We start from the raw sequence: 25378 nt of genomic DNA on the forward strand, positions 1-25378 counted from the left end.
ACTCTGATTGAGTTCATATTTAAGAGAAATAATCCTTGTGAAATTCTAAACATGTTAACATGGGATCAAGTTTCAAAATTGCTCCGTTTGGGTTCAATGATCCTTGTGACATTCTGATTTGTGAACATGTTCAAATATACAAACTTTAACTTAACAACAATTATTTTGGGCCAAGGCTCATCATAACAAAGTAATCAAACGCAGGGACGTGGGTCAGCCAGGGGTGGGATTGAAATATCTATGTAATTGCCCCGGCACGCCCCGGTTAGGTCGTGTTCTTTGAACACTGTCTAGTCATATTTGAGTTCCAACAGTCAAAACAAAATAATAAATATAACAAAGTATTTGTTTTCAATCCTTACCGGGTTCGTCTTTGTTCTTCGACCACAGTTCTGCAAAAGATAAAGTCAATGGGTAAAAGAGGTGCATTAAATTTTAAGAGAAGCAATTAAAAGACGCACTTCGTGATCCACATCGTCATTTCCCCAACTTACTCCAGAAAGATTGTTTAATACCATCAGAAACCCTGAACTACATGTTTGTTTGCATTTATTTTCCGGCTGTCGACATCTCGGGGGAAATGTTATTACTCTAGATAATAAGTGCACAGGAAGTTAGAGAATCGCAGAAAACCTTAAGGGATCTAAAATGAGCGTTTATTGCGTTTCGACAGTATTTTTTGTGGGACATGAGAGCACCTCGGACCTATCGATTTGCATTCGGAATACGAAGCATGTCTTTCTGATATCAAATAATTTTCATTTTTTAAAAATCACAATATAATACAAATTTTATGACAAATTATAAAAATTTGATATTTTTCAAATTTTGGATATATAACAGTCCTCGAAGTAAATTATATAAATCTAATGATATATTCTTAAAGTGTATGTAGCAGGGAGGAAAAGCCGACGGTCAATTGAAAATTTTGACCTTTCATATTGAAGATATGGATTTTTTCCCAAAAAGACCTAATTTTTGTTGGTGTTTTGGGAAAAAAAATCCATATCTTCAATACGAAAGGTCAACATTTTCAATTGATCGTCAGCTTTTCATCCCACCTACATACACTTTAAGTATAAATCATCAGATTTATAAAGTTTACTTCAAGTACTGTTAAATATCAAAAATATCAATTTTTAATGATTTGCCATAAAATGTGTATTAAATTGCGAATTTCAAAAATCAAAATTATTTGATATCAGAATGACATTCTTCGTATTCAGAATGCAATTCGATATGTCTGATGTGCAAACGTTCATACCCCAGCCCTTAAAGTTATAATGATTTGATTGCATCCGATTACATATCTTTCTAAATGTTTCCATATTCCAGGGTTAAGACCACCCTCAAACGACCAAAATAGACAGTGTGACATATACAGTTTACCTTGTTATATTAGCCTAAAATGGACAGAAACTCTGTATTCCAGGAATATGGGATTGATGTTTAGCCTCAAACAAATTACAACATAGCTTTTGTTACCACAGTGCATTCCTGTAAGGTCCCTAGAATGACACACTAAAAGTCCCTAAATATCCAAGTGGTAGAAATATGTCTTATTGCATAAATTCTAAATGGCCGCCTATTCGAAGATTGTTCACATTATTTTGAATCGAATTGTAATCCTATATAACTTTTTAAGTACGTTAGATTCCTAAAATGCCTATTTCAGAATGGATAATCAATAAAATATTTGCCATATATGTCCCATAATTTGCATAAATCTAAAATGGTGGGCAACTTTAGGACTTTTCGGATAAATTTGTTAATTTTACTCAATAATCAATATCAATCTTTATTTTCATCAATCTCATTACAAACATTATAGCATTATTATATACAATTATTGTGTATCAACAAGATTTGATGAAGGTAGGTACATCACAAAGCCGGACCTGATAACGATGTACCACCTTTTAGCTAACAAATAATTATAATTTAATCAAAACAATGAATATACACATAAGCATAAAAACCCGATTTACAAAGAACCCATCTTAATTTACTATAATACAATTTTAAGCAAACAAATATTTTAGCAGTAGTATAGTATCAAGTAATATAGTGAAATAGCATAGAGTCAGCACAATATGAATTACAAAGAACCCATCCTAATTTACCATAATACAATTTTACGCACAAAATATTTTAGCAATAGTATAGTATCAAGTAGTATAGTGAATAACATAGAGTCAACACAAATGAACTCAGGAAGTAATAAAATATGCCTAAAACATTGAGTATGTTGGGAGTCAGAGGAAGACAAAAGTGTACACTATATTTTGGATGGTGGACTGCATGGCCAGGTAAAACAACAAGCTTTTGAGAACATGCGAAAGTAATCAAACTGGAGAACACCTTAAAGAGCACATTATCAGAGCTGGGGAGAAAGCACTGATAACAATCATCATTATGTTTTGGATCCAATATTTTCACACACTTCAAATTATTTCACATGACCCTCCTATCAGGAAAAATAAAATTACATAACCCCCTGTTTGTTAAAGTAAAAGTCACATATGATGACCTTGCAATTACTATGGATACAATTGTCCACATCGTGAAAAATGTCGGCATTAAAGTTTAATAACAATCTATCTAATAAACTAAATTGACCTTTGGTTGACCTCTTATGACCTTAAAATGGCCTTCATCATGGTTTGAATCATATCAACATCCATACTAATTTTCATTCCTTTTGACCTCTGGTTGACCTCTGGTGACCTTGAAATGATCTCCATCATATCAGGATTACATATATACCAATTTTCATTCAAATTGGACAAACTTTAGAATTTTACCCCTTTTGGCCCCTAAACAGACCCCCTCCATTTTAAAGCCAAGTCTGATTTAAAATCCTATGGTGAATTTGTAAGTGATTTTTAGTAATTAACCCTGTTTGGCACCTGCATGGCCTTAAACTCCCCTGTATGACCTTGAACTCCATATCTGCAGTCGCATCTCTGTGGTTATGTGCCGGAAATACCCCTTAATGACATTTGACCCCAAATATGTGTTTACCCCATAGACGCCAGCTATAGCCGATGCTGATGACTAAGTCTCATTACTCTACCATAATTATAATCTATAGAATATATTTAGCCAAAATCACTCATGTGTGAGGTTTGACCCTAAATGGGTCATGTGTAATGTCAAGGCTGGTTTAGTGGAGCTTTTACCCAAGTTTGATATAAAATTGGACGGATTGAGTGTGATACCTGAATTTGTCGGTCGAGCTAGAGTTTTCAAATATCACGCGAGACGAAGTCGAGTGTGATATTTGAAAACTCTAGTAGCGCGATCGATAAATTCAGGTATCATGCGAAAGTATCCGTCCAATTTCATCATTATTATGTCTCTTTTTTGGTCTGAAACGTGATTTTTAGTTTAAAAAAAAACATGATTATGTTAAAACATGATTTTTCTTAAAAATGTGATTTTTGTTAAAAAATGTATTTGGTCAAATGTGTGACTTTGGGTCAAAAATGTGATTTTGGGTCAAAAATGTGAATTTTGGACAAAAGATGAAATTTTGGTAAAAAAACCCGAGATTTTTGATCAAAATGTGATTTTTGTCGTCAACATGTAGCTCCAGGAGACCGATACACAAATTTATCGGACAGCCAGGTTATGTACATAGTTATGGGAAGCAAGATTCTGAAGACATACTAATGGTTATCATCGGTCAAATAATAAAAGAGCTAGAGCAAATTATATTAAATGTTAACAGAAAGAAAGAAAGAAAGAAAGAAGAAGAAGAAGCAGAAACTGCTGAAATACAAGAGTCTAACCGAGACCAGCTAGACCTATAATTCTATTTTAAAGCAATTTGAAGAATTGATCTATAATATTACCACAAATTTTACATGTGTATGAATGTCTTGCAGGTGCCTACAGTTTCTTTTAGGAAATCAAATGGTAAAAAAACAAAACAAATGAAATCACATGTGAAAAAAAAACAAGTGACAAACTCGAGTAGGACAAAATAAAAATGTCACAGTAGTAATATGTAGAATTTACCCTCACCGATGCACTATAGCTTCCCTGTTTCCGAAGATTATGTTGATACTTTTAAGTTTTAAAAAACTTATTGTAGGGACCGTTTTGACAAAAAAGTCATAACCCTTAACATAAACAGAACACAAAAAGTCTAAACCTGGTCATGTTAAATGACACTTGGATTCAGATAGGCATCATGATACTCTATGTACTGCTGGCTATCTTTTTTCTCGTGTTATGTCTTAATTTGATTTGTCTGATGACCATGGTCACAAATCCCCAACAATGAGGTTATCATACTAGCACGTGTTACTGTACGATATTCTAGTATAGGTTTTTTAAAAACATATATAAAGAATTTAAAAAACGATTTTTAAGAAAATTTATTTTCGGGTGCTAAATTTTTTCTTGAGAAAAAGGCATTTTTGTGATTTTTTTTGTATTGACGACAATGTTAAAGATATTTTTGTTTTGATTCGTTTGTCAAAATGGAAACTCGGGTGGCTTTCAAAATAGAGTATCATGTGTCCACGGCCATGATGATTAAGATAACAAAGTTTGAAATTGACGATAAAAATCCTCTTATTGCCATTATATACCAAGAGATTTTTCCAATTCAGAACAAAATATTTGAACCGTATTTTACGAAAAATTTGAATTTTAAGCTGTTGAAATCCCAAGTGGAAACAAATTTGGTTCATTCAGGTTATGATGAGATATGATATGCAGAGAACTAAAATATGTTGGTTTTGCAGCACTTTAGAGATATCATATTTTCAAATTACTGCAGATATCTAGTTTTGTCGATTGTGTAGGCCTATACATTTTAAACATTGAATATTGATAAATGATTGATTGATTATCGATAATCGATTATCGATTTTCCTGCACTACCATCAACTACACACATAGTACCCCCCAATCATCCTTAGCGACTGCGATTGAAACATGAGAGTCTGTGATCGTCATTTGCGTGTTAGGTTTTAGAATCTAATTGCATATTGACAATTAATTGATCATTGAATGTCGGTTATCGACCGTCTATTACCCCCCCTCCTCCACCACCACCAACAACTCAAACACTGCTTAACAACGACATCTACCGGCGTGGCATGTTAAATAAAGACTGTGATCACGAACTCCTACACTAGTGGAAGTTTTGGATGAGAAAACGGACATTTTGATGAGAAACGGCCAAAATGGCTAGAATTTAGATTTTCTCATTCTTTTGGATGAGAAACTTCCTGGTGTGTGTGTCAATCAATATTGTCTTATTAAAACTGGTGAGAATTGCTAATCCCCGCTGAGCTCAAAATAAACATTATTATGTTCTCATCCAAAAGAATGAGAAAATTAAATTCTAGCCATTTTGGCCGTTTCTCATCAAAATGTCCGTTTTCTCATCCAAAACTTCCACTAGTGATGGCTGTGTGCATAAACTTATTTTTATACCACATTTGCTACCAAAAGTTCTAAATTGACAAAGATTTATATCAATAAATGAAACTAACAGAAGCACGCAGAGATATACTAGATAATGTTGCAGCCTTAGGCCACAAAGTCTAGCCGTGAACTTGAAATGACCTCTTATGACCTTAAAATGACTTTACAAATAATTATCTTTTCATGAAAAATGTAGGCACAAAGTTTAATAACAATATATCTAATCCGAAAATGTGGTATGTTTTCTGTATTTGTTGATATTTATAATTCCATACCCGATGTCAGGGTATGTACACAGCTTCGTATTTCAAAATGGCTAGCGCATCGGAACCATACACTGACGTTTAGTTCGATAGCCATGCTAGCGGCAGGCGGCGTGGGTTCGAGGCCAACCTCTGCCAAGTTTAATTTTTTGAGAATTTCATTTTAGGGAAATGGGGCTAGGCGAATTTATATATGGCGTAGTAATCACGAAGAAGATTACATTATCTAGACTGTAATCTTCTTCGTGGTGTTACACATATTAAACCTTCTCTGATTTTATAAAGATATTTCACGAAACTTGTGGGATTATAGTATGTTGCTAACAAGTTTTATCCCTGTATTTGGCATTTGATGAGTATTGTTCTAGAGTTCTAAAACAATGGTATCCTGCGCTGCGGTATGGCGTAGCTAGGACTTTTTTTAGATAGACAAGACGGGGTAAATGGTTATACAGCTGTTTGCCTATTATTACTTATGACAGCTTGAATACGAGCATTTCTTGCCACTCGAGTGCATAGGCGTAGATCCGGGGGGGCAATATTTTGCCAGGGGATGGTCCATACAATCATCCCCTTGTTGACGCCTGTATGTGGGATTCTGACCAAATTAACCTCATATTTGCCATTTTAGCCCCAAAAGTGCAAATTTTTTAGCGCTACGCGCGAATTTATTCCATATTTGCACCATATTTCAACAGTTTAGCTTCAAAATGGCAAACTTTTTCGCGCGCTTCTCGCGCATTTGTACTATAAACTTATTATGTCGTCAAAAGGTGCTGAATTCACTATACTTCAAGAAATTTCACCCCCCCCCCACATGTCAACAACAACTGCTCGAGTGAACGTCCTATACGTGTTTTCTGCATACAACAATTCAACAATTTGTCTCAAAACGTTTTGGACAACTCGTTGGAATAGTTGTTTCCAAGTAACATAATTATTTTTTCAATGTTTACAATGTTTGATCCAAAATTTTAATGCAGAATAAAAGTAAGTCGTCATTACAGTGAGCTGTTATAAATCTAAACTATGTGATAGATTTGGCTTAAACCATGGAGGAGGGGTCTGATTTGGGGTCAAAAGGGGCAAAATTCTAAAGTTTGTCAAATTTAACTTAAAATTTAGTATATGTGATCTTGATATAATTCAAAATGTATTGGAGGTCATTTCAAGGTCACCAGAGGTCAACCAAAGGTCAAAAGGGGTAAAATTCCAAAGTTTGTTCAATTTGAATAAAAATTAAAATTAGTACATGTGATGTTGATATGATGCAAAACATAATGAAGGTCATTTCAAGGTCATCGGAGGTCAGCCAAAGGTCAAATGTGATACGACAATACGATGGGCCTATGATACACAATACATAATGTACCAAAAAACGTTTCAAAACGTAAAAAGGGGCCAAAGTTTAAAAAATCTTTCCTGTGTGGCTTTTCACCCTTTTTTAATAAAACTTGGTCCCATTTAGTCATAATAACATGAAGAACGGGTCATAGTTTTCACATGCAACAATTAGCACTGTTCGAAAGCGGTGCAATATGACGTAGGCTATGTATTATCAAAAACATTATAGAAGGTTTATATTTTATTATATTGCGTGTTTATAAAGAGTAGTGCAGTATTATACTTAGCAAATCGACTGTCTGTCAACCTGCTGCATATAGGCCCTACATCTGTACATAAGGCGCAGAATCCAACATGACGATGAAGAATTTAAGAAAGTGAGTATTAATGCTATTTTTTCTTAAATCAATATACATTATAACGTCTATACGGAAAAACTTCAATCACGCACGAACATTAATTCATTTACTCTACAAAAAATAAACACTGACAAGTAAGAAAACCAAATAATAGATGACCTTGTATGGGTCTTTAGAAACTTTCATAAATGGTACCAAGTTTAAAAAAGGGTGAAAGCCACACAGGAAAGATTGTTTAAACTTTGGCCCCTTTTTACGTTTTGAAACGTTTTTTTGGTAGATATTGATACATTTTTTGAGTTGGATATCCATATTGCGTGGTTAGTGGTTCTTTGTAGCCATGCGAGGCAAACTAGTTGGATATCCATATTTCGCAATTAGTGGTTCTTTATAGCCCTGCGGGGCAAACTAATTGGATATCCATAATTTGCGGTAGGTGATTTTTTGAAGCTCTGAGGGAAAACCAGAGGATGTTTAAAGACATTCCCACAACCCAATGGGGTTTCTGTGGTACAGTTGATCATACCTTGCATTGGGATTGTGTGCAAATATCTGGTGTTTTCATCCTATTATTTAACATTCAAAACATCGAGACTTAGGAATAAAATTAATGCAGTGGGACAATATGAATGTTTCCTGTAAGAAAATCAAATATCAGTCATAAGTCTCAACTATTAGCTCGTTGGCTGCAGTTTTAAAATTACCATTTTGTGTGTGTGGCCATGGGGACTTTGCCTTTAAAATTAGGTTATATTGATCAAATTTCCCAATCATAGTGCATTGTAGGAATGCCTTTAAGCCTCCTCTGGGGGAAAACTAGTTGGATATCCATATTTCGCGGTTAGTGGTTCTTGTAGCCTTGCGGGGCAAACTAGTTGGATATCTATATATCACGGTTAGTGGTTCTTTGAAGCCCTGCGGGGCAAACTAGTTCGATATCCACATTTCGGTATCCAGCTACATACCTCATCCAGCTATTTTACTTATCAAAATACTAGTTTCTTAATGCTATGGGGCAAAAGAATTATTAGAAAGCGAGGACGCAGTGTTTGATTTCTTAACATTTACGCATGCTAATAATGCCCTTCAAAATGCCGAAAAATCATCAATATTTTCAAATTGTGTAAAATGCATTAAACAAAAGCATAATTGCAATCTACCGCGATAGTTCGTCTCACACACATAACAAATGCACTACGATCAAATAGGTTGATGACAACATTTGATTGAATGGACCGCACTAGCAATAAGTACAATGAAATAATGAGTAGGGCGGGCTCCGGGGCTTTCTTCTTCGTCTTACGTAACAGTATTGTTCTCCAAAAAAACCCCGGAAGCGCTACATATGGCGCTCTAGCTAAAATACAGGTTTACATTTACTCTCTTACATTATCTTGCAGTATTTCAGCTAGAGCGCCATATGTAGCGCTTCCGGGTTTTTTGCAGCACCATACTGTTACGTAAGATGCAGAAGCAACCCGCCTCCGAGCCCGCCCTACTCATTATTTCATTGTACTTATTGCAATTTGCCTCCACATTACGTAATCAACAAAAAGCTTTTGTGAGGACTAGTGAGTGACAGCGGAGGATACGAACGACACGCCGATTTTTATATAGTTGTCAATCATGAATTGCCGCAACGTGTTAGTATTTTACTGGCATTCCGCAAGCACCATGACAAATTATGCCGTATTTTTCCAAAGATCATCTCATATGAAGTAAGCTGAATGCGATCTGTACTTTTGTAACATTCCGATCGCTTTTGATCACCTATTATCGGCGAATCTGCTTGAAAACACATGAGTTCATGTTGTGTAAACATAATTAGCATTGACATAAATGAAATTACGATGCAATACAATGCGCAGCAGATCTATAGAAATAACGTGGCCCGATTTTATGAAGAATTAGACCACGGCTGGACTGCCTGGACTGCACTGCGCCATGATTTAGTGAAGGACACCAATCGATAAAAGCATGCAGGGCCTCTATATGACCTTCATCCAGTAAGCATAAGCCAAGCACGAAAGGTTTCTTGTTTAGCGCAAGTTATTTCTTTAGTATTTTTTACCGTAGGCCTATAATCATAATGCAGGCCTAAATCAAGTGTAAGAGGGTAGGAGGATTTGTTTGATACTATTCTTAATTTTGATTAAGGGGTGGGGTATGAACGTTTGGACAGTATTTTATTGTGGGACATTAGAGTACATCAGACATATCGAATTGCATTCTGAATACGAAGAATGTCCTTCTGATATCACATAATTTAGATTTTTTGAAATTCGCAATGTAATACACATTTTATGGCAAATGATTATAAATTGATATTTTTCACATTTTTTTTTATATATAACAGTCCTCGAAGTAAATTTTATAAATCTTATGACATATTCTTAAAGTGTATGAATAGAATACAATAGCGGATACAATAGCTGATACAATAGAACTCTATTACGGGCAAATAAACCTCGTCGAGTTGCTAAATTTCACTTCTTCTTTTTTCATTAACTTACCGTTATTTCATTAACTAACCGCTATTTTTTAAACCTCGACCGAGGTTTTTAAGGAGGCTAGGCACACAGGATCACTAATTATCCATTTTTTTTTCACCTCATAACTCGAAAACTTTTTATGGAAAGTATATAAAAGTATACATTTACCGTTATTTCATTAACTAACCGTTATTTTTTAAACCTCGACCGAGGTTTTTAAGGAGGCACACAGGATCACTAATTATCCATTTTTTTTTTACCTCATAACTCGAAAACTTTTTATGGAAAGTATATAAAAGTATACATTTTTTGAAAGGAAATGAGCTCATAAATCCAATTAAAATGTCACTTTTGGGCCAAAAAGTATCATTTTCGAAAAAAAAACCCAAAACGGCTTTTTTGACCAAAAAGTTTTGGTCCGCCATAAAAAATTAATTTGAAAACCAAAATCTGTAAAACATGAATTTTATTAATTTAAACAAATAAATCTAGAAAGTGTTTTTTTATTTTTTCGAAATTTTGCTTAGTTTTTAAAATATAGACAAAAAATCAGTAAAAACGTGTGACCCGTGTTCAAATTTTTGAATCATGGGTGATAAAAAAAGTTCTAGGCCCTAATTTAAAAAAAAAAAAAAACACTATCTAGATTTTGGCCATATCTAAACGTTTGACTTAAAAACTTACCTCAGTGATGCTTCATTTAGACGCTATGACGGACCAAAAATGGTTAAAAGTGGTCAAAAATGAACTTGCCGAAAATCGCGATTTACAAAAACTAGCGGGATACCCGCGCTTCGCGCGGCTCCCCGCTAGATGAGTAAATGGGAGCGTTCACTATAACAGGAAGAATTACTGAACAGGTAGAATCATTGAAAGGGTACATTTTATTTATCTAAATCTGTCTCTTCTTACATTTTCTTTTTAGTTTCTTCTGCCTAGCTTATGATTTTCCGTTTCCATGTTATTTATTTAACCCCGTTCCCATTATTTTCTAAATCTGTTCTTTCTTACATTTCCCTTTTAGCTTATTTTTTTTATTTGCTGCTTGTGATTTCCCGTTTCCATGTTTTTTAATTTAATTCTGTTCTCATTCTTTTAGCTTCTTTTTTCTTACATTTCCTGATTAGTTTCTTTCCTTCTTTGTTTCGTTCCCGTTTCATTTAGTTACTTTAACCCGTTGGCCTAAACCGCTTTATGTTGTTTATACAACACACATCTTTCCCGTATTTATTACGTCCTCTCATAGCGTGTCTGCGGACGTGTTCACCCGGTATCCCGTGACCCGTCCATGTACATTTTTGTCCTTTATTTTTCCTTCTTTCCGTATTATCATGTCCACTGGTCTCTGGCTCGCAAGTCGTGTGGCTCTGCGCCGTTTTACGCGCGCATTGGCGTAATGCGCGTTACGCAAACGGCGCCGACTCGCTGCCGGCCAGCTGCAGCGACGCGTAGGCTGGTGACCGATTTTCATATCAAAAACCCCGTTTTTACCCATATTTTCACTGTTTTTGCAGCCAAATCTTAACCGTTTTTAACCAAATAAAGTGCATTACCGTCTTAGTATATTCCCCGATCTCCCGTATGAATTTGGCGACATTTGGATCAAAACTGACAGAGCCTTTATAGACATACCCAGATACAACATTCCCCTATTTATAGTAAGACTAGCGGGACACCCGCGCTACGCGCGGGTCCCCGCTAGATGAGTAAATGGGAGCGTTCACTGAAACAGGAGGAATTACTGAACAGGTAGAATCATTGAAAATGTAAATTTTATTTATCTGAACCTGACCATCTTTAAGCCTACGTTTCCATTTTAACTTCTTTCTTTCTTTTTAGTTTTTTCTACATGGGCCAATTTTGTTCCATTAAAAAAAAAATTCTGCTGCTAAGCTTCCGATTTTCCGTTACCATGTTTTTTTATTTATTCAACCCCGTTCCTGTTATTTTCTAAATCTGTCCTTTCTTACATTTCCATTTTAGCTTCTATTTTATTTGCTGCATAGCTTGTGATTTCCCGTTTTCATGTTATTTATTTAATTCTGTCCTCAGTTTAATAGCTTTTTTATTTAAACTTCCTGATTTTATTATAGCTCTTTTTCCCCTTACATTTCCTGAAGAGTTTCTTTCTTTCCTTCTTTAGCCTATTTTATTCCCGGTTTCATTTTGTGACTTAGTATAACCCACATACTCGTACAGCCTGTTTGTCCTCATTTTGTTTTCTTTTTTATTTATAGTAGTAGGCATGTCCACTAAAAATTGAAGTACTTTTAAATTGATTCAGACCTAACTTATTGGCTGGGGATTGATGAAAGAAACATTTTGGCGTTTAAATAAACTTAATCGGACGTTTCATTCCAGAGATATGGCCTTTCGAGTGTCACAGTTTTATATAGGGCTGCTAGAACATGTTAAGGGAGGTGTAATGAGCGTGAACCTGGTTTGGATGCAGAGGGAGTGTGCCTGTAACAGACACAGCCACCAGAAAAGGACCAGCTCAGATCGCGCGCCAAATAAGTTTGCAGTCCAGAAATTTCATTTTTTCTCAGCCTTGCAAAAAATAGGCAGAGGTGGGAATCGAACCCGGGACCTCGGTGTTGTAAAACCTACTGCGTTACCACTGAGCCAACTTACAATCAGCTATGAGAAGTTTGATAGTAATCCTTGATATTGCTGAATAGAATAAATCAATACTGATAGGTCTATTTATCTAATGTACGATGTTATTCAAATTGGCCTATAAACTAGGAATATAATGTGAAATGACTATCAATCGATCAATCAATCAAGTTGTCAAGTTATCAACAATCAATAATAAACCGACGTAGGCCTATCATGGAATATTACTAACTAGGCCTACTAACTAATATACCAAATAAATAAAATAAATAAATAAGTCAGTAAATAAATAAATAGGCATAGGCCTAAATAAATAAATAAATACATAATGCAGAATGCAGTTAGTATTTTAGTTGCAAAATTCCAAACATTCTATTCACACATTCTATTATAATTTTCTGCTATACACGCAAATGACCTGTGCCTTTAATATGTCCGCGCCTAATCAATAATGAGTCTTTCACCATGCTCACACACCATGTTAAACTATTGTATCCCTGCAAGTATAGTACTGACCAAGTCCTAACACCTCAATGAAATGGATGCTATAACGTACCCAATCAAGCGAACATATCAAGGTCATATCAGGGCGTATACAAAGAATGGTCAAAGGTCAAAAGTTTCCAAAGAAGTATAGTAATAGATGTAGACACAAGCTTTCGTGCGGGAAACATAAACACATAGTCGTCAGTCGTGTGGTTTTTATGAGATTTGATACGGCGCTGAAGTCTATTGGCTGTCCCAAAATCAGTACCAGACCCGGTTTCCAGACGGCAATGTGTGTGTTGTTACAAGGAATGCAAACTCATTTTATCAATGAGTGAACCACATAGAGGAATACGACATCTATCGTGAGCCAATCTGCATTCTGTTGCCTGCAAAAGCCGACGATCAGGTAAAATTTCTAAAAAGCAGCGTGACTAGATATTTGCGTTAATTTCATGATACGTGTAAAACACATTGAAAACGCCAAATTGCAGTCATAAAATATATAATATTAGTAAATCACCCAATCGAATGTTAACGTAGGTATGTGGAAAAAGAACTGCAATAACAATAACAAACTATGTGCCCAAAGAGTTGTCTTTGGCATGTCGCTTTTGAAATATGACCAAAAATATCAAATTTTGGAAAAACGCCCCAAAATTTAAAACAAACACGAACCTTCCAAAATAAATATATATTAGCACTCGGCGGCCCAGTCACTACCTGCCGCTGTGATTTGGGGTAACTCATTGCTTCCCCTCTCCAGATACCGGAACTTCAAGGTCGCTCATACCCCAGCCCTTAAAAAGTTAAAGTCCAAAAAGGAATACTAACAGAAAGTGCAACTTTAAGGTACTTTTTCTTAATGTATTTATTAACTAGCGTTATCTGGAACATTATATTTGCTTATAACAACATGAAAATAAGATCATCCTGAAAATGTAATCGATATTGTTGACATACAACAAAAATATAAGACCTCAAAACCCATGGTTTGTTTGGTGAAACCTCAAGCATGATCATAGATGGCCGCCATGGAAAATATCTCCATAGAGGAGATGAACAATAAGTGCATTATTTCAAATGAATAGCGGTAGTCTTAAACATTGTTCGATCTTTTAAGGTCAGCACATTTGTGACGTGTCATGTCATAAGGAGACACTTTTGGGCAGGATCGTAAATGGAGAAATAGCCAAAAATCTACCCGGGGGTGATTTTTTCACAATTTGGGTTTGTTGCGAATTTGTGATGTTATTAATGTTAAAATATTGTCTAATAGTTTCAGACCGGAATATAACTGGCATCTTGTATATTTTGAGACATTTTTCAAGGTAATTCTTACTCTCAACATTGTCAATACCATTTTTAAAGGCCGATATCTCAATTTCCAATTTTATAATACCAGAACTTTCGAACTCAATATCTTCGTTTTGGAATGTCCGATTTCATTGGGGAAAACGGCGTTGTGGAGCAAAATATCTCTATATTTCAGATATCTAAAAACCTCCAAATTGATAACCTGCCCAAAAGTGTCTCCTTTTGACATGACACGTCACATTTTATCTTCAAAAATTATTATATTTCATCATGGCATAAGTTTGGTAAAATTAATCACTACCAATTTTGAGAAATTTGCTCCAACTCAAAGGTTATCTTTACTACATTGAGCAATACACTGTGTGTGCATGGAAGCCATGATGGATAGCATATGAAATGGACATGGTAGTGAGAAGTGCACGGGGAAGTAAAAGATTTGAGATGGGCCGCGGTAGGCTTAAACATTCTTAAACATTCTAAACATCCTGCACATTTTGTCTTCAAAAATAGTTAAATTTTATGAGTATGTAAGTTCGCTTGTGTGATTCACTCCAAATTCGGAGATAATTGCGTTTGAACACCTGATGCACGGAATGGTGTCACTTCAACCTGTTGTAGTTCTCATCTCATTAAATTTCTCATTAAAAAAAGTTGATTTCTTCATGAAGGAAGGTCCTCTCTATTTACTGACCAAACAGGAAAAAGTTTGATTAATATGTTCTGGTGGAATCAGGAATTTCTTGAAACACCCTGATATAGGCCTACATTTGGATCAAAACAAGTATGTACGCCATTTAACAGGCCTGGGAATTCTTGTATCGATCAGTTTCTCCATAGACAATACGTGTGTGAGTGCACGCACACAGTAAATGAAGAATCGTTCTAGTGGAAACTGTATTGACAGTGGTCATCCCTAATAGTAGGCCTACCTCTTCATGTTGTTTGTACTTTTTAACACACATCTGTTTCCCGTATTTATTACGCTACGGTCGTTCACCCGTAATATCATTCATTACGTGACTCTGCGTCGTTTACGCGTGCCATTGCGTAGTGCTGCGTTACCTGCGAGGTATCGCTGCGCTACGCGAGCGGCGTGGCATTAGATACGCCCGTGCGACGCGCAGGCCTAGCTTAGCCCCGGGTAGCTTAGTAACTGACTCCTCTTTTTGTTTACCTTGGATAGCAACGGACCACATTTTCACTGATTTTGAGGCCAATTCTTGACCGTTTTCAACCAAATAAAGTTTAAACACGTTCCCGTATATTCCTCAATCTCCCGTATGAATTTGGCGACATTTGGATCGAAACTGACGGAGCCTTTATAGGCATACATACATAGATAGATAGATAGATAGATACATACATACATACAACATTCCCCTATTTATAGTAAGACTAGCGGGATACCCGCGCTTCGCGCAGGTCCCCGCTAGATGGGAAACGTTCACCATAACAGGAATAATTACTGAACAGGTAGAATCATTGAAAAGGTACCTTTTATCTTTCTAAACCTGTCTCTTCTTACACTTTCTTTTTAGTTTTATTTGCTTAGCTTGTGATTTTCCGTTTCCATGTTATTTATTTATTTAACCTCGTTCCTATTATTTTCTAAATCTGTTCTTTCTCATACATTTCCCGTTAGCTTCTTTGTTTATTTGCTGCTTGTGATTTCCCGTTTCCATGTTTTTTATTTAATTCTGTTCTCATTATTTTAGCTTCTTTTCTTACATTTCCTGATTAGTTTCTTTCCTTCTTTGTTTCGTTCCCGTTTCATTTAGTTACTTTAACCCGTTGGCCTATTACTCGTACTTTTTGTCCTCATTTTAATTTTATTTTTCTTTATAGTACCGCTTCATGTTGTTTAAACAACAAACATCTTTTTCCCGTATTTATTACGTCCTCTCATAGCGTGTCTGCGGACGTTTTCACCGTTATCATAATCCCGTGACCCGTCCATGTACCTTTTTGTCCTTTATTTTCCTTCTTTCCGTATTATCATGTCCACTGGTCTCTGGCTCGCAGTCGCGTGGCTCTGCGCCGTTTACGCGCCCATTGGCGTAGTGCGCACTACGCACGAGGCGCCGACGCGCTGCCGGCCAGCTGCAGTGACGCGTAACCTGGCAAAGGATTTTCATAACAAAAAACCCGTTTTTACCCATATTTTCACTGTTTTTGCAGCCAATTCTTGTCCGTTTTCAACCAAATAAAGTTTAAACACGTTCCCGTATATTCATCGATCTCCCGTATGAATTTGGCGACATTTGGATCGAAGCTGACGGAGCCTTTATAGGCATACATAGATACATAGATACATAGATACATAGATACATACAACATTCCCCTATTTATAGTAAGACTAGCGGGATGTGAGCGTTCACCATAACAGGAATAATTACAGGTAGAATCATTGAAAAGGTACATTTTATTTTTCTAAACCTGTCTCTTCTTACACTTTCTTTTTTAGTTTCTTTTGCTTAGCTTGTGATTTTCCGTTTCCATGTTATTTATTTAATTCTGTTCTCATTATTTTAGCTTCTTTTTTCTTACATTTCCTGATTAGTTTCTTTCCTTCTTTGTTTCGTTCCCGTTTCATTTCGATACTTTAGGCTAACCCGTTGGCCTATTACTCGTACTTTTTTGTCCTTATTTTAATTTAATTTTTCTTTATAGTACCGCTTCATGTTGTTTATACAACAAACATCTTTTCCCGTATTTATTACGTCCTCTCATAGCGTGTCTGCGGACGTGTTCACCCGTTATCATAATCCCGTGACCCGTCCATGTACCTTTTTGTCCTTTATTTTTCCTCCTTTCCGTATTATCATGTCCAGTGGTCTCTGGCTCGCAGTCGCGTGGCTCTGCGCCGTTTACGCGCCCATTGGCGTAGTGCGCATTACGCACGAGGCTCCGACGCGCTGCCGGCCAGCTGCAGTGACGCGTAGGCTGACAACCGATTTTCATAACAAAAATCCCGTTTTTACCCATATTTTCACTGTTTTTGCAGCCAATTCTTGACCGTTTTCAACCAAATAAAGTTTAAACACGTCCCCGTATATTCATCGATCTCCCGTATTAATTTGGCGACATTTGGATCGAAAGTGACGGAGCCTTTATAGGCATACATAGATAGATAGATACATACATAGATACATACATAGATACAACATTCCCCTATTTATAGTAAGACTAGCGGGGTACCCGCGCTTCGCTAGATGAGTAAATGGGAGCGTTCACTATAACAGGAAGAATTATACAACACATATCTTTTTCCCGTATTTATTACGTCCTCTCATAGCGTGTCTGCGGACGTGTTCATAATCCCGTGACCCGTCCATGTCCACTGGTCTCTGGCTCGCAAGTCGCGGCTGTGCGCCGTTTACGCGCGCATTGGCGTAGTGCGCATTACGCGCGCGGCGCCGACGCGCTGCCGGCCAGCTGCAGTGACGCGTAGGCTGGCAACTGATTTTTATAACAAAAACCCCGTTTTTACCCATATTTTCACTGTTTTTGCAGCCAATTCTTGACCGATTTCAACCAAATAAAGTTCAGTCCATTTCCCGTATATTCCTCGATCTCCCGTATGAATTTGGCGACATTTGGATCCAAACTGACGGAGCCTTTCGATCTTCATACATAGATACAACATTAGCCTATTTATAGTAAGACTAGCGGGATACCCGCGCTTCGCGCGGGTCCCCGCTAGATGAGTAAATGGGAGCGTTCACTATAACAGGAAGAATTACTGAACAGGTAGAATCATTGAAAAGGTACACTTTTGTTATCTAAATCTGTCTCTTCTTACATTTTCTTTTTTAGTTTTTTCTGCTTAGCTTATGATTTTCCGTTTCCATGTTATTTATTTATTTAACCCCGTTCCCATTATTTTCTAAATCTGTTCTTTCTTACATTTCCCTTTTAGCTTCTTTTTTTATTTGCTGCTTGTGATTTCCCGTTTCCATGTTTTTTTATTTAATTCTGTTCTCATTATTCATGTTATTTTAGCTTCTTTTTTTTAAAACATTTCCTGATTATCTTCTTTCCTTCTTTGTTTCGTTCCCCTTTCATTTAGTTACTTTAACCCGTTGGCCTATATACCTTTTTTTGTTCTCATTTTAATTTCATTTTTCTTTATAGTACCGCTTCATGTTATTTATACAACACACATCTTTTTCCCGTGTTTATAACATCCTCTCTGTAGCGTGTCTGCGGACGTGTTCACCCGTTATAATCCCGTGACCCGTCCATGTACCTTTTTGTCATTTATGTTTCCTTCTCTCCGTATTATCATGTCCACTGGTGAATGGTCTCTGGCTCGCAAGTCGCGTGGCTTTGCGCTGTTTTTCGCGTGCATTGGCGTAGTGCGCATTACGCACGCGGCGCCGACGCGGTGCCTGTCAGCGGCAGTGACGCATAGGGTGCACCGATTTTCATAACAAAAACCCCGTTTTTACCCATATTTTTACTGTTTTGCAGCCAATTATAGACCGATTTCAACCAAATAAAGTCCAGTCCATTTCCCGTATATTCTTTGATCTCCCGTATGAATTTTGGCGAGATTTGGATCCAAACTGACGGAGCCTTTTGATCTTCATACATAGATAGATACAACATTAGCCTATTTATAGTAAGATACAGCGGATTTTAGGTCCATTTTTGAAGATTATTCCATAAATATATAATCCGGTGACTTGTGACGTTTGGTTAAGTTAGAAAATGAGAAGGGCGTCCAACTGCAGCAGATTGGCACTTTTTTGGTGATTTAGAAGACATACAATATGACAAAATTATCCGTGCACATTCGGCAGATGTTTATCCCACAGAGGAGTAAGATAAGACAGAGCGCGTACCACCAGTCAAAGTCTCCGCCTCATCCGATAATGAGGGCCGATTGTTCCATGAAATGCGACAGGCGAGACTGCTACGCAATTACCGCGTATTTTCATGGTCTATCGCGTAATCGCGAAAGCACGCAATGCTCTATCGCGTATACGCGAAGGCACGCAGCGCTGGCGTGATTGTTTGACACAGCACGATCGAACAATCGGCCCTCATGAATATGCGAGAACTGGTACCATACAATACACGGGGACTTTGACTGGTGGTACGCGCTCTGTCTTATCTTACTCCTCTGTGGTTTATCCACATGGAGTAGCCATTTTATTTACTGTAGTCTTGTTTCCATGGTGCAGTAGAGCGTCCGGCAAGGCCGCGGCGTCGCGTCAGCGTTTGAGGAGCGACTGGGTGCGCGGGCAGACAGACAGGTTACGCGAATAAGTTGCACAGTGCATGGTCGTGTTGCCGCGAACGAAACCATGATTATTTAAGCACAATTTTGTCCTGTTCCGTATATAAAAAAAGAACATACTCTGTATTAAAATTTGCGGACATCAGAACATTAAAAGTAGCATAGAATAACTGACAAGCAATTATTTTAGCAGATAATCAGGAAGTTTTTTAAAATGAAGAATATATTGAGACATAATCATGATAATTGCGATTTCTGTTTTGTCCTAATTTTCATAATTTTACTCTAAAAATGCAATGTTTTTAATTTATCGTTTTTGGTGATTTTTTTTTGTGTTGACAAATATTGCATTTTTATGTTCATTGTCCTTTTCTGAACCGCAAACATGATGTTAATGGTTACTACTCGTTGCTTTTTCTTTTTAGTTGGTGCTTGAGAGGCACCACAGGGGCCCGTCCGCGCCAAAGTTAGGCATTTTAACGCCCGTTATAGGCCTACACCCCCGTCTACACCACAGGAATCCCAAGTAAAATTTAAAAAGATTCTGATGTGTCGCATTACTCAATAGGCCTATTCTTTGTTATATTTTTGTTATTGTAATTGTTTGTTGTTATCATATTTTATTCTAAACTTTTTACGGAATATCAAACACGTACAAAAGTCATAGGCCTATTATAGGCCTAAAGCCAAAATAAAGTTGTAAAATATTTTGTACCGCATAAAAAGTGAATAAAAATACAACAACAAAAAATCAAAAAAGTGTGTCTGTTGTTGTTTTCAATCAAATAAACGTGTAAAAAGTGGTGTAAAAGTTGTAATATGTCTTGAATAAACTTCTTGTAAAACGGACAAAAAGTAGGCCTATATATAATTATGTTAAACGGGCAAAACACGGAGAGGGCACAAGAAAACGAAAAAAAAACCCCGGAAATTAGCCTAACAAAACCGAATTTCAAAAGTAGAAAACGGAACACTTATGGCTTTAAATAAGAGTGTGGTTTTACGACCCTGTATGATTATGCAGTAGGCCTACCGTATATAGGCTAGGCATCATGCTATAAAGAGCGTTTTAAAACACTGCATGAAAACATTCACGAAAAATGCTTTAAGCAATTTACCTTTTAAAGTATGCAGAAAACATTATAAACGTGAAAGTTGAAAGCCAGACAAACATTACAAATAAAAAGGCATACGGCCAAAACATTCGCAAAAAGTGTTGTAAAACCAAAAGCTTTTATCGCAATCATGGCATATGGTAGACCTAATAGGCCTACTAATGGAAATGTAGTTAAAATGGGTTATGAAAAAAGCACGAATTTCTGTTTTCGATTATATTTCTCGTTTGAAATTATTTAGCATTAAAACATTCACGAAAATGCTTTCATAAACGCGTGCTCGCTATGCCGATTTCAAATATCGACATTTTTGACATAGGGTTGTAGGCCTAGATGGTCGATATGATGTATTGAAATGTCAACGTTTTTGACATTGCGTTAACCAGGAGTAGAGAATGTTTGAAAACGAATCTTAAATCCGTGTTTTAATAACACTTTGAAACATTATTCAGGGCCTTAGGTATCTAATATAGGCCTACCAGTAGTAACTGCTTGCCTATTTATTATGGTCTTCAAAATTAAGACGAGACTGAACGACCGCAGAGGCCCCCGAACCAAGGCTGGGACTGCATAAAATATATTAGGCCTATATTCTTGTCCAACTACACCAACTTGGTAAATCAAATAATAACAATGAAATGAATGAATGAATGAATGAATGAATGAATGAAATAAAACAAATTTTTAAACATAAAATAATAAGCCTAATGATGTACTATAGGCTACGGGCTAAGTCTAGCCTACTAGCAAAATATTTAGGGCCTACGTTTTCTATCGTATCTACTAGATGACGTCATCATTACAGGGCTTCTTATGGGTAAAGCCATGATTTCTCCGTGTTACAAAATTTAAAATCCGTGTTACAAATTTGATTTTCCGTTTTCCACATTATAAAGCCCTGAAAAGTTAAAACAAACATGTTTATTTTAAAGTGTATTTTGTCAGCGAAGGCCTAGAATTCATGCTAGAATTGATTGTTTAATGGTTGATTACTGCTAAATGATCACTTTCCTTTGTTTTATTTTGCAAATCAACACAAAAGGTAGACATTTTGCATAGTTTTTCACTATTTTGTGGCATTTTCAAATTTCCGTGAGCAAACCCTGAATTCCGTGAATTTTTCCGTTTTTCCGTATCACGGAGAAATCATGGCCTTACTTATGGGTAACTATAATACTTCTTACAGATAAATTCCATCTTTTCAAGTTCAGAATGAAACTTGACAAACAAAACAAAAACAAACAAAAAATTCACTATTATGTTCATATAAAAAAGATTATAATTTAACCACTACCAGCACTTTTTTTGGCGAAATTTATCGAGTAGGCCTACTGATTCTGGGACGGGGACGGTGGTGGTCTGTCGGCCCGCAGTTCCGCAATGCGTTACCTACCTTGGAAGAGATCAATACGATAAAATACGGTAGTGATCATAGACATACCATAAACATATCTCGTTTGTCTGGGGTAGTGATCGCGATTGGCGACTCCAGCGCCTCAATCAGCAATCACCTCGCCCATCCAGTTTACCATGTGTGCGTGTCTTTGCTAGCTGTACGCCGCAGTACGCGTTACGAGAACGCGATATATTGCGGGAAAACAATGATTTATTTGCTTTTGCATTTTGACAATTTTTTAATGAAAATGGGTCTTTAAGGTAATACACTATTTTAAAGTGTTGTGATTTGGTAGTTCACAACATCTTGCGAATGGTAATGAGCTTTGGCAAAAATTGCATTGCTCATTTCCTTGCGAGCGTGTAGAAGAATTCAAATATCACAGAAATAATTTTGTAGGTCCTGTGGTTCTTGAGTTATGTTGTAAAGAGGGCTGAAACAACAACACTTTTTGTAAAATGTACATAACTCATTAACAACAATAAATTAAGCAAGTTTTCAAATTATATAATTTGTAGAATGAACCTTTGCAAAACATCAAGGTGTTATTTGTCAATAATTTATTGATCTAGAGAATGAAAATTGATTTTTTTGGTTGCTTCGACCAACAACACCTCGTCTACCCTTAAAATAGCTTTTCTTATGGTTCAAATTTTAAGATTTTTTAAAAATCTATTAATGGTTTGAAGATGACATTAGTGATGAAAACTCAATTTTGGCCATGCAACACTTCAGTGATCCTGTGTGCCTCCTTAATCGATTTTGATTTCGTGCACGTGCTCTGTGCTCATCGCGTCGGTTTGCAAGGTAAAGAGCCTGGTCAGCCTTCCATTTTTCTTGTAAGACGGTCTGGATTTTTGAAATTTATATTATAAGTCCACATAGGTCCCCTAAGTTTCTTTCAGATATTAAAAGATTAGATTGCCATGAAGACGAAACAGTAATCTTTGGTGGGGACCTATGTAAATTTTACATAAAATGTTCACCATCAGTTCATCGTTAATTTTCAGTAAATTCAAGAAATATTTTGGCGAATATAAATTGAAATAAAATTCTCTGTCTCCTAAACCACATAAACTGTAGCACGATTGGGTATCACGAATCGTTATATAATAATCGTTATGAACACGGCAAAGTGCCGAATACGCAAAATTGCTGTTCTGAGTAAACGGCGTTTGAAAATCTTGGTACCATGCTATTGGTCCTTCTAAAAATTTAGAACATTCTCGAGCACTCATTTGAAATGTATATTATAGAAGTGAATGTAAACGAATTATTGGCACGGCAATACTTGCATGTTCTGAAATAATCGATATATCCCTCAAAATGCGTTTTAACAGCTATTCGGCTTTATACTGTATCCAAAAAGAGAGGTCGAATACGCATTCAACTACGTGTAAACCATAGCACGCATTTTTTATTTGGGGTATTTGTGTAGAAATTACTGGTTGTCCTAAGGCTATGTACAAGTAGACTTAAGTTGCTATATAAGTTATAAATAGTCATCCCTGTAATATATAGCAAAAACTCGAGGATTTTAAAGCAAAAATAACAATATTGGCCTATATTTTGCGTATGATTTTCCGGGAGTTTCCAATTTTACGGGCGCGCACTCACATTATTAAACCACAGCAATATCATGTGGGGAATGTTTGTACTTATTTAGGTATCACTGGATGGACGATACCTACAGCTATACGTTGGTATCAAATATATTAGTATAGGACATGTAATATAGAAAATTCGGGGTTTCCCGCTATACAATACTATAGATCAACATGATTTGTACACGATTCGTCTCTCTGCCGAATTCTACGTCGGTGAGTAAGATTTACCATTAATTTTTGGTGGGAATAAAAAATAACCTTAAACATAATCATAGGCATACAAAAACTTCAAAATTATCGATTCGTCAATCTGCCGAATTCATAACGAATGATGTAGGCCTACAGTTAATATTCAAATATTCTTTTATACATACTTATGATGCTTCAGTTTTTACACAAAAAATATTTCATTGAAACCCCCCCACTCGGCTATTTTAAAAAGGTAATCAGGCTTCCTTAGCATGTGCAATAAATTAGCATTACAATTTTTCTTATTCTAACAGCCTTTTTAGGAACACGTGGTGAATCGCGGCCACTGCTGTGGTGAAACGGGAGAGCTGTGGGACAAAAATCGACCTCTTGACCAGTCTCAGAATGTCTTTTCCGGGACAAATGCTAGAATCCCAGGGGTTAAACTGGCCAATTCACATCATACATTTTTGGTCATTTTGTCACGCTATTTCCGTACGCGGTCGATAAACCCTAGTATACACGCTATTGAGCGGCTCAACGTTGAGAAGAACAAAGCCCCAAATAATGATAATCTATAAAAACTTACTTTTAATAAAGTTTCCCATCTTGCACGTTGGGCTCCAGATGCGTAGCAAACAGCAAAAATATACTTTTCACACTCTACCAACATTAAACTGTACCGCTATCAACATTAGAGGTTTAGAGCGCTTCGATTAAGGATCACATAGTTTACACCGCGATATTGTGATCAGCAGCCAAGCAAAAAAAGTCACCGACGACATTTTAGTGCTAGCCAATCAGTACACTACATTGAGAAACTCATTTTCATGATCCCGTCGGGAGTTTCATGACCGGTCGACCGTATACAACAACACACTTAAGTGACAAGCAAGATAGTATGAATATATATAAACATCTCAAAAAAAGTAACTAACCCCCCTTAAATAATGACCATTATTCAAAAACGGGTGATTGTATTACAAATCTGTAAAATGCGTTGGAAGCCGAATTTATTTCTGCACATTTTGACACCTCATTTGCAGCAATTGACTAAAATATTGACGTCACAGCGTACATTTAAATCAATGTAACCCAAGATTTGAAAGTTGCAATAAATTGTATTGATTTTGTATTCAGTGTAATGGAAGGAAATCTGTGTAATGATATGTTGAGTGTTTTTGTATTGTAAAAATTTGTATGTAAGTGCAACTTTCAAATCTGGACCTCACTACATTAAATTGACCGGTGTTTTATTGTTTTCTGGACTATCGTATCAAATGAGGTGTCAAAATGCGCAGAAATAAATTGTGCTTCCAACGCATTTTACAGATTTGTAATACAATAGTCCCTTTTTGAATAATGGCCATTATTTAAGGGGGGTTAGTTACTTTTTTTGAGATGTTTATATATATATATATATATATATATATAGCGGAAGAAATTTGAACAGATGGGGCGAGCGTAGCATAAATAATCGCAAAAATAACTTTGCTGCTAG

General features: G+C 36.3%; 1 protein-coding gene across 1 annotated transcript in view; it reads right to left on the reverse strand.

The window, feature by feature from the left end:
• Nucleotides 1–24702, reverse strand: part of LOC140170450 (polyunsaturated fatty acid lipoxygenase ALOX15B-like) — an 81178-nt gene extending 56476 nt beyond the window's left edge. Inside the window, exons 1-2 of the mRNA XM_072193818.1 lie at nt 24467–24702; nt 363–392 (exon numbers count right to left, since the gene is read on the reverse strand). Of these exons, the coding sequence (XP_072049919.1) occupies nt 363–392; nt 24467–24485 (49 nt within the window). The 5' untranslated portion in view covers nt 24486–24702. The remainder of the gene's footprint in view (nt 1–362; nt 393–24466) is intronic.
• Nucleotides 24703–25378: the final 676 nt, after the last annotated feature.

This window comes from Amphiura filiformis, chromosome 14 (assembly GCF_039555335.1).
Source record: "Amphiura filiformis chromosome 14, Afil_fr2py, whole genome shotgun sequence".
In the NCBI taxonomy this organism is placed as follows: Eukaryota; Metazoa; Echinodermata; class Ophiuroidea; order Amphilepidida; family Amphiuridae; genus Amphiura; species Amphiura filiformis.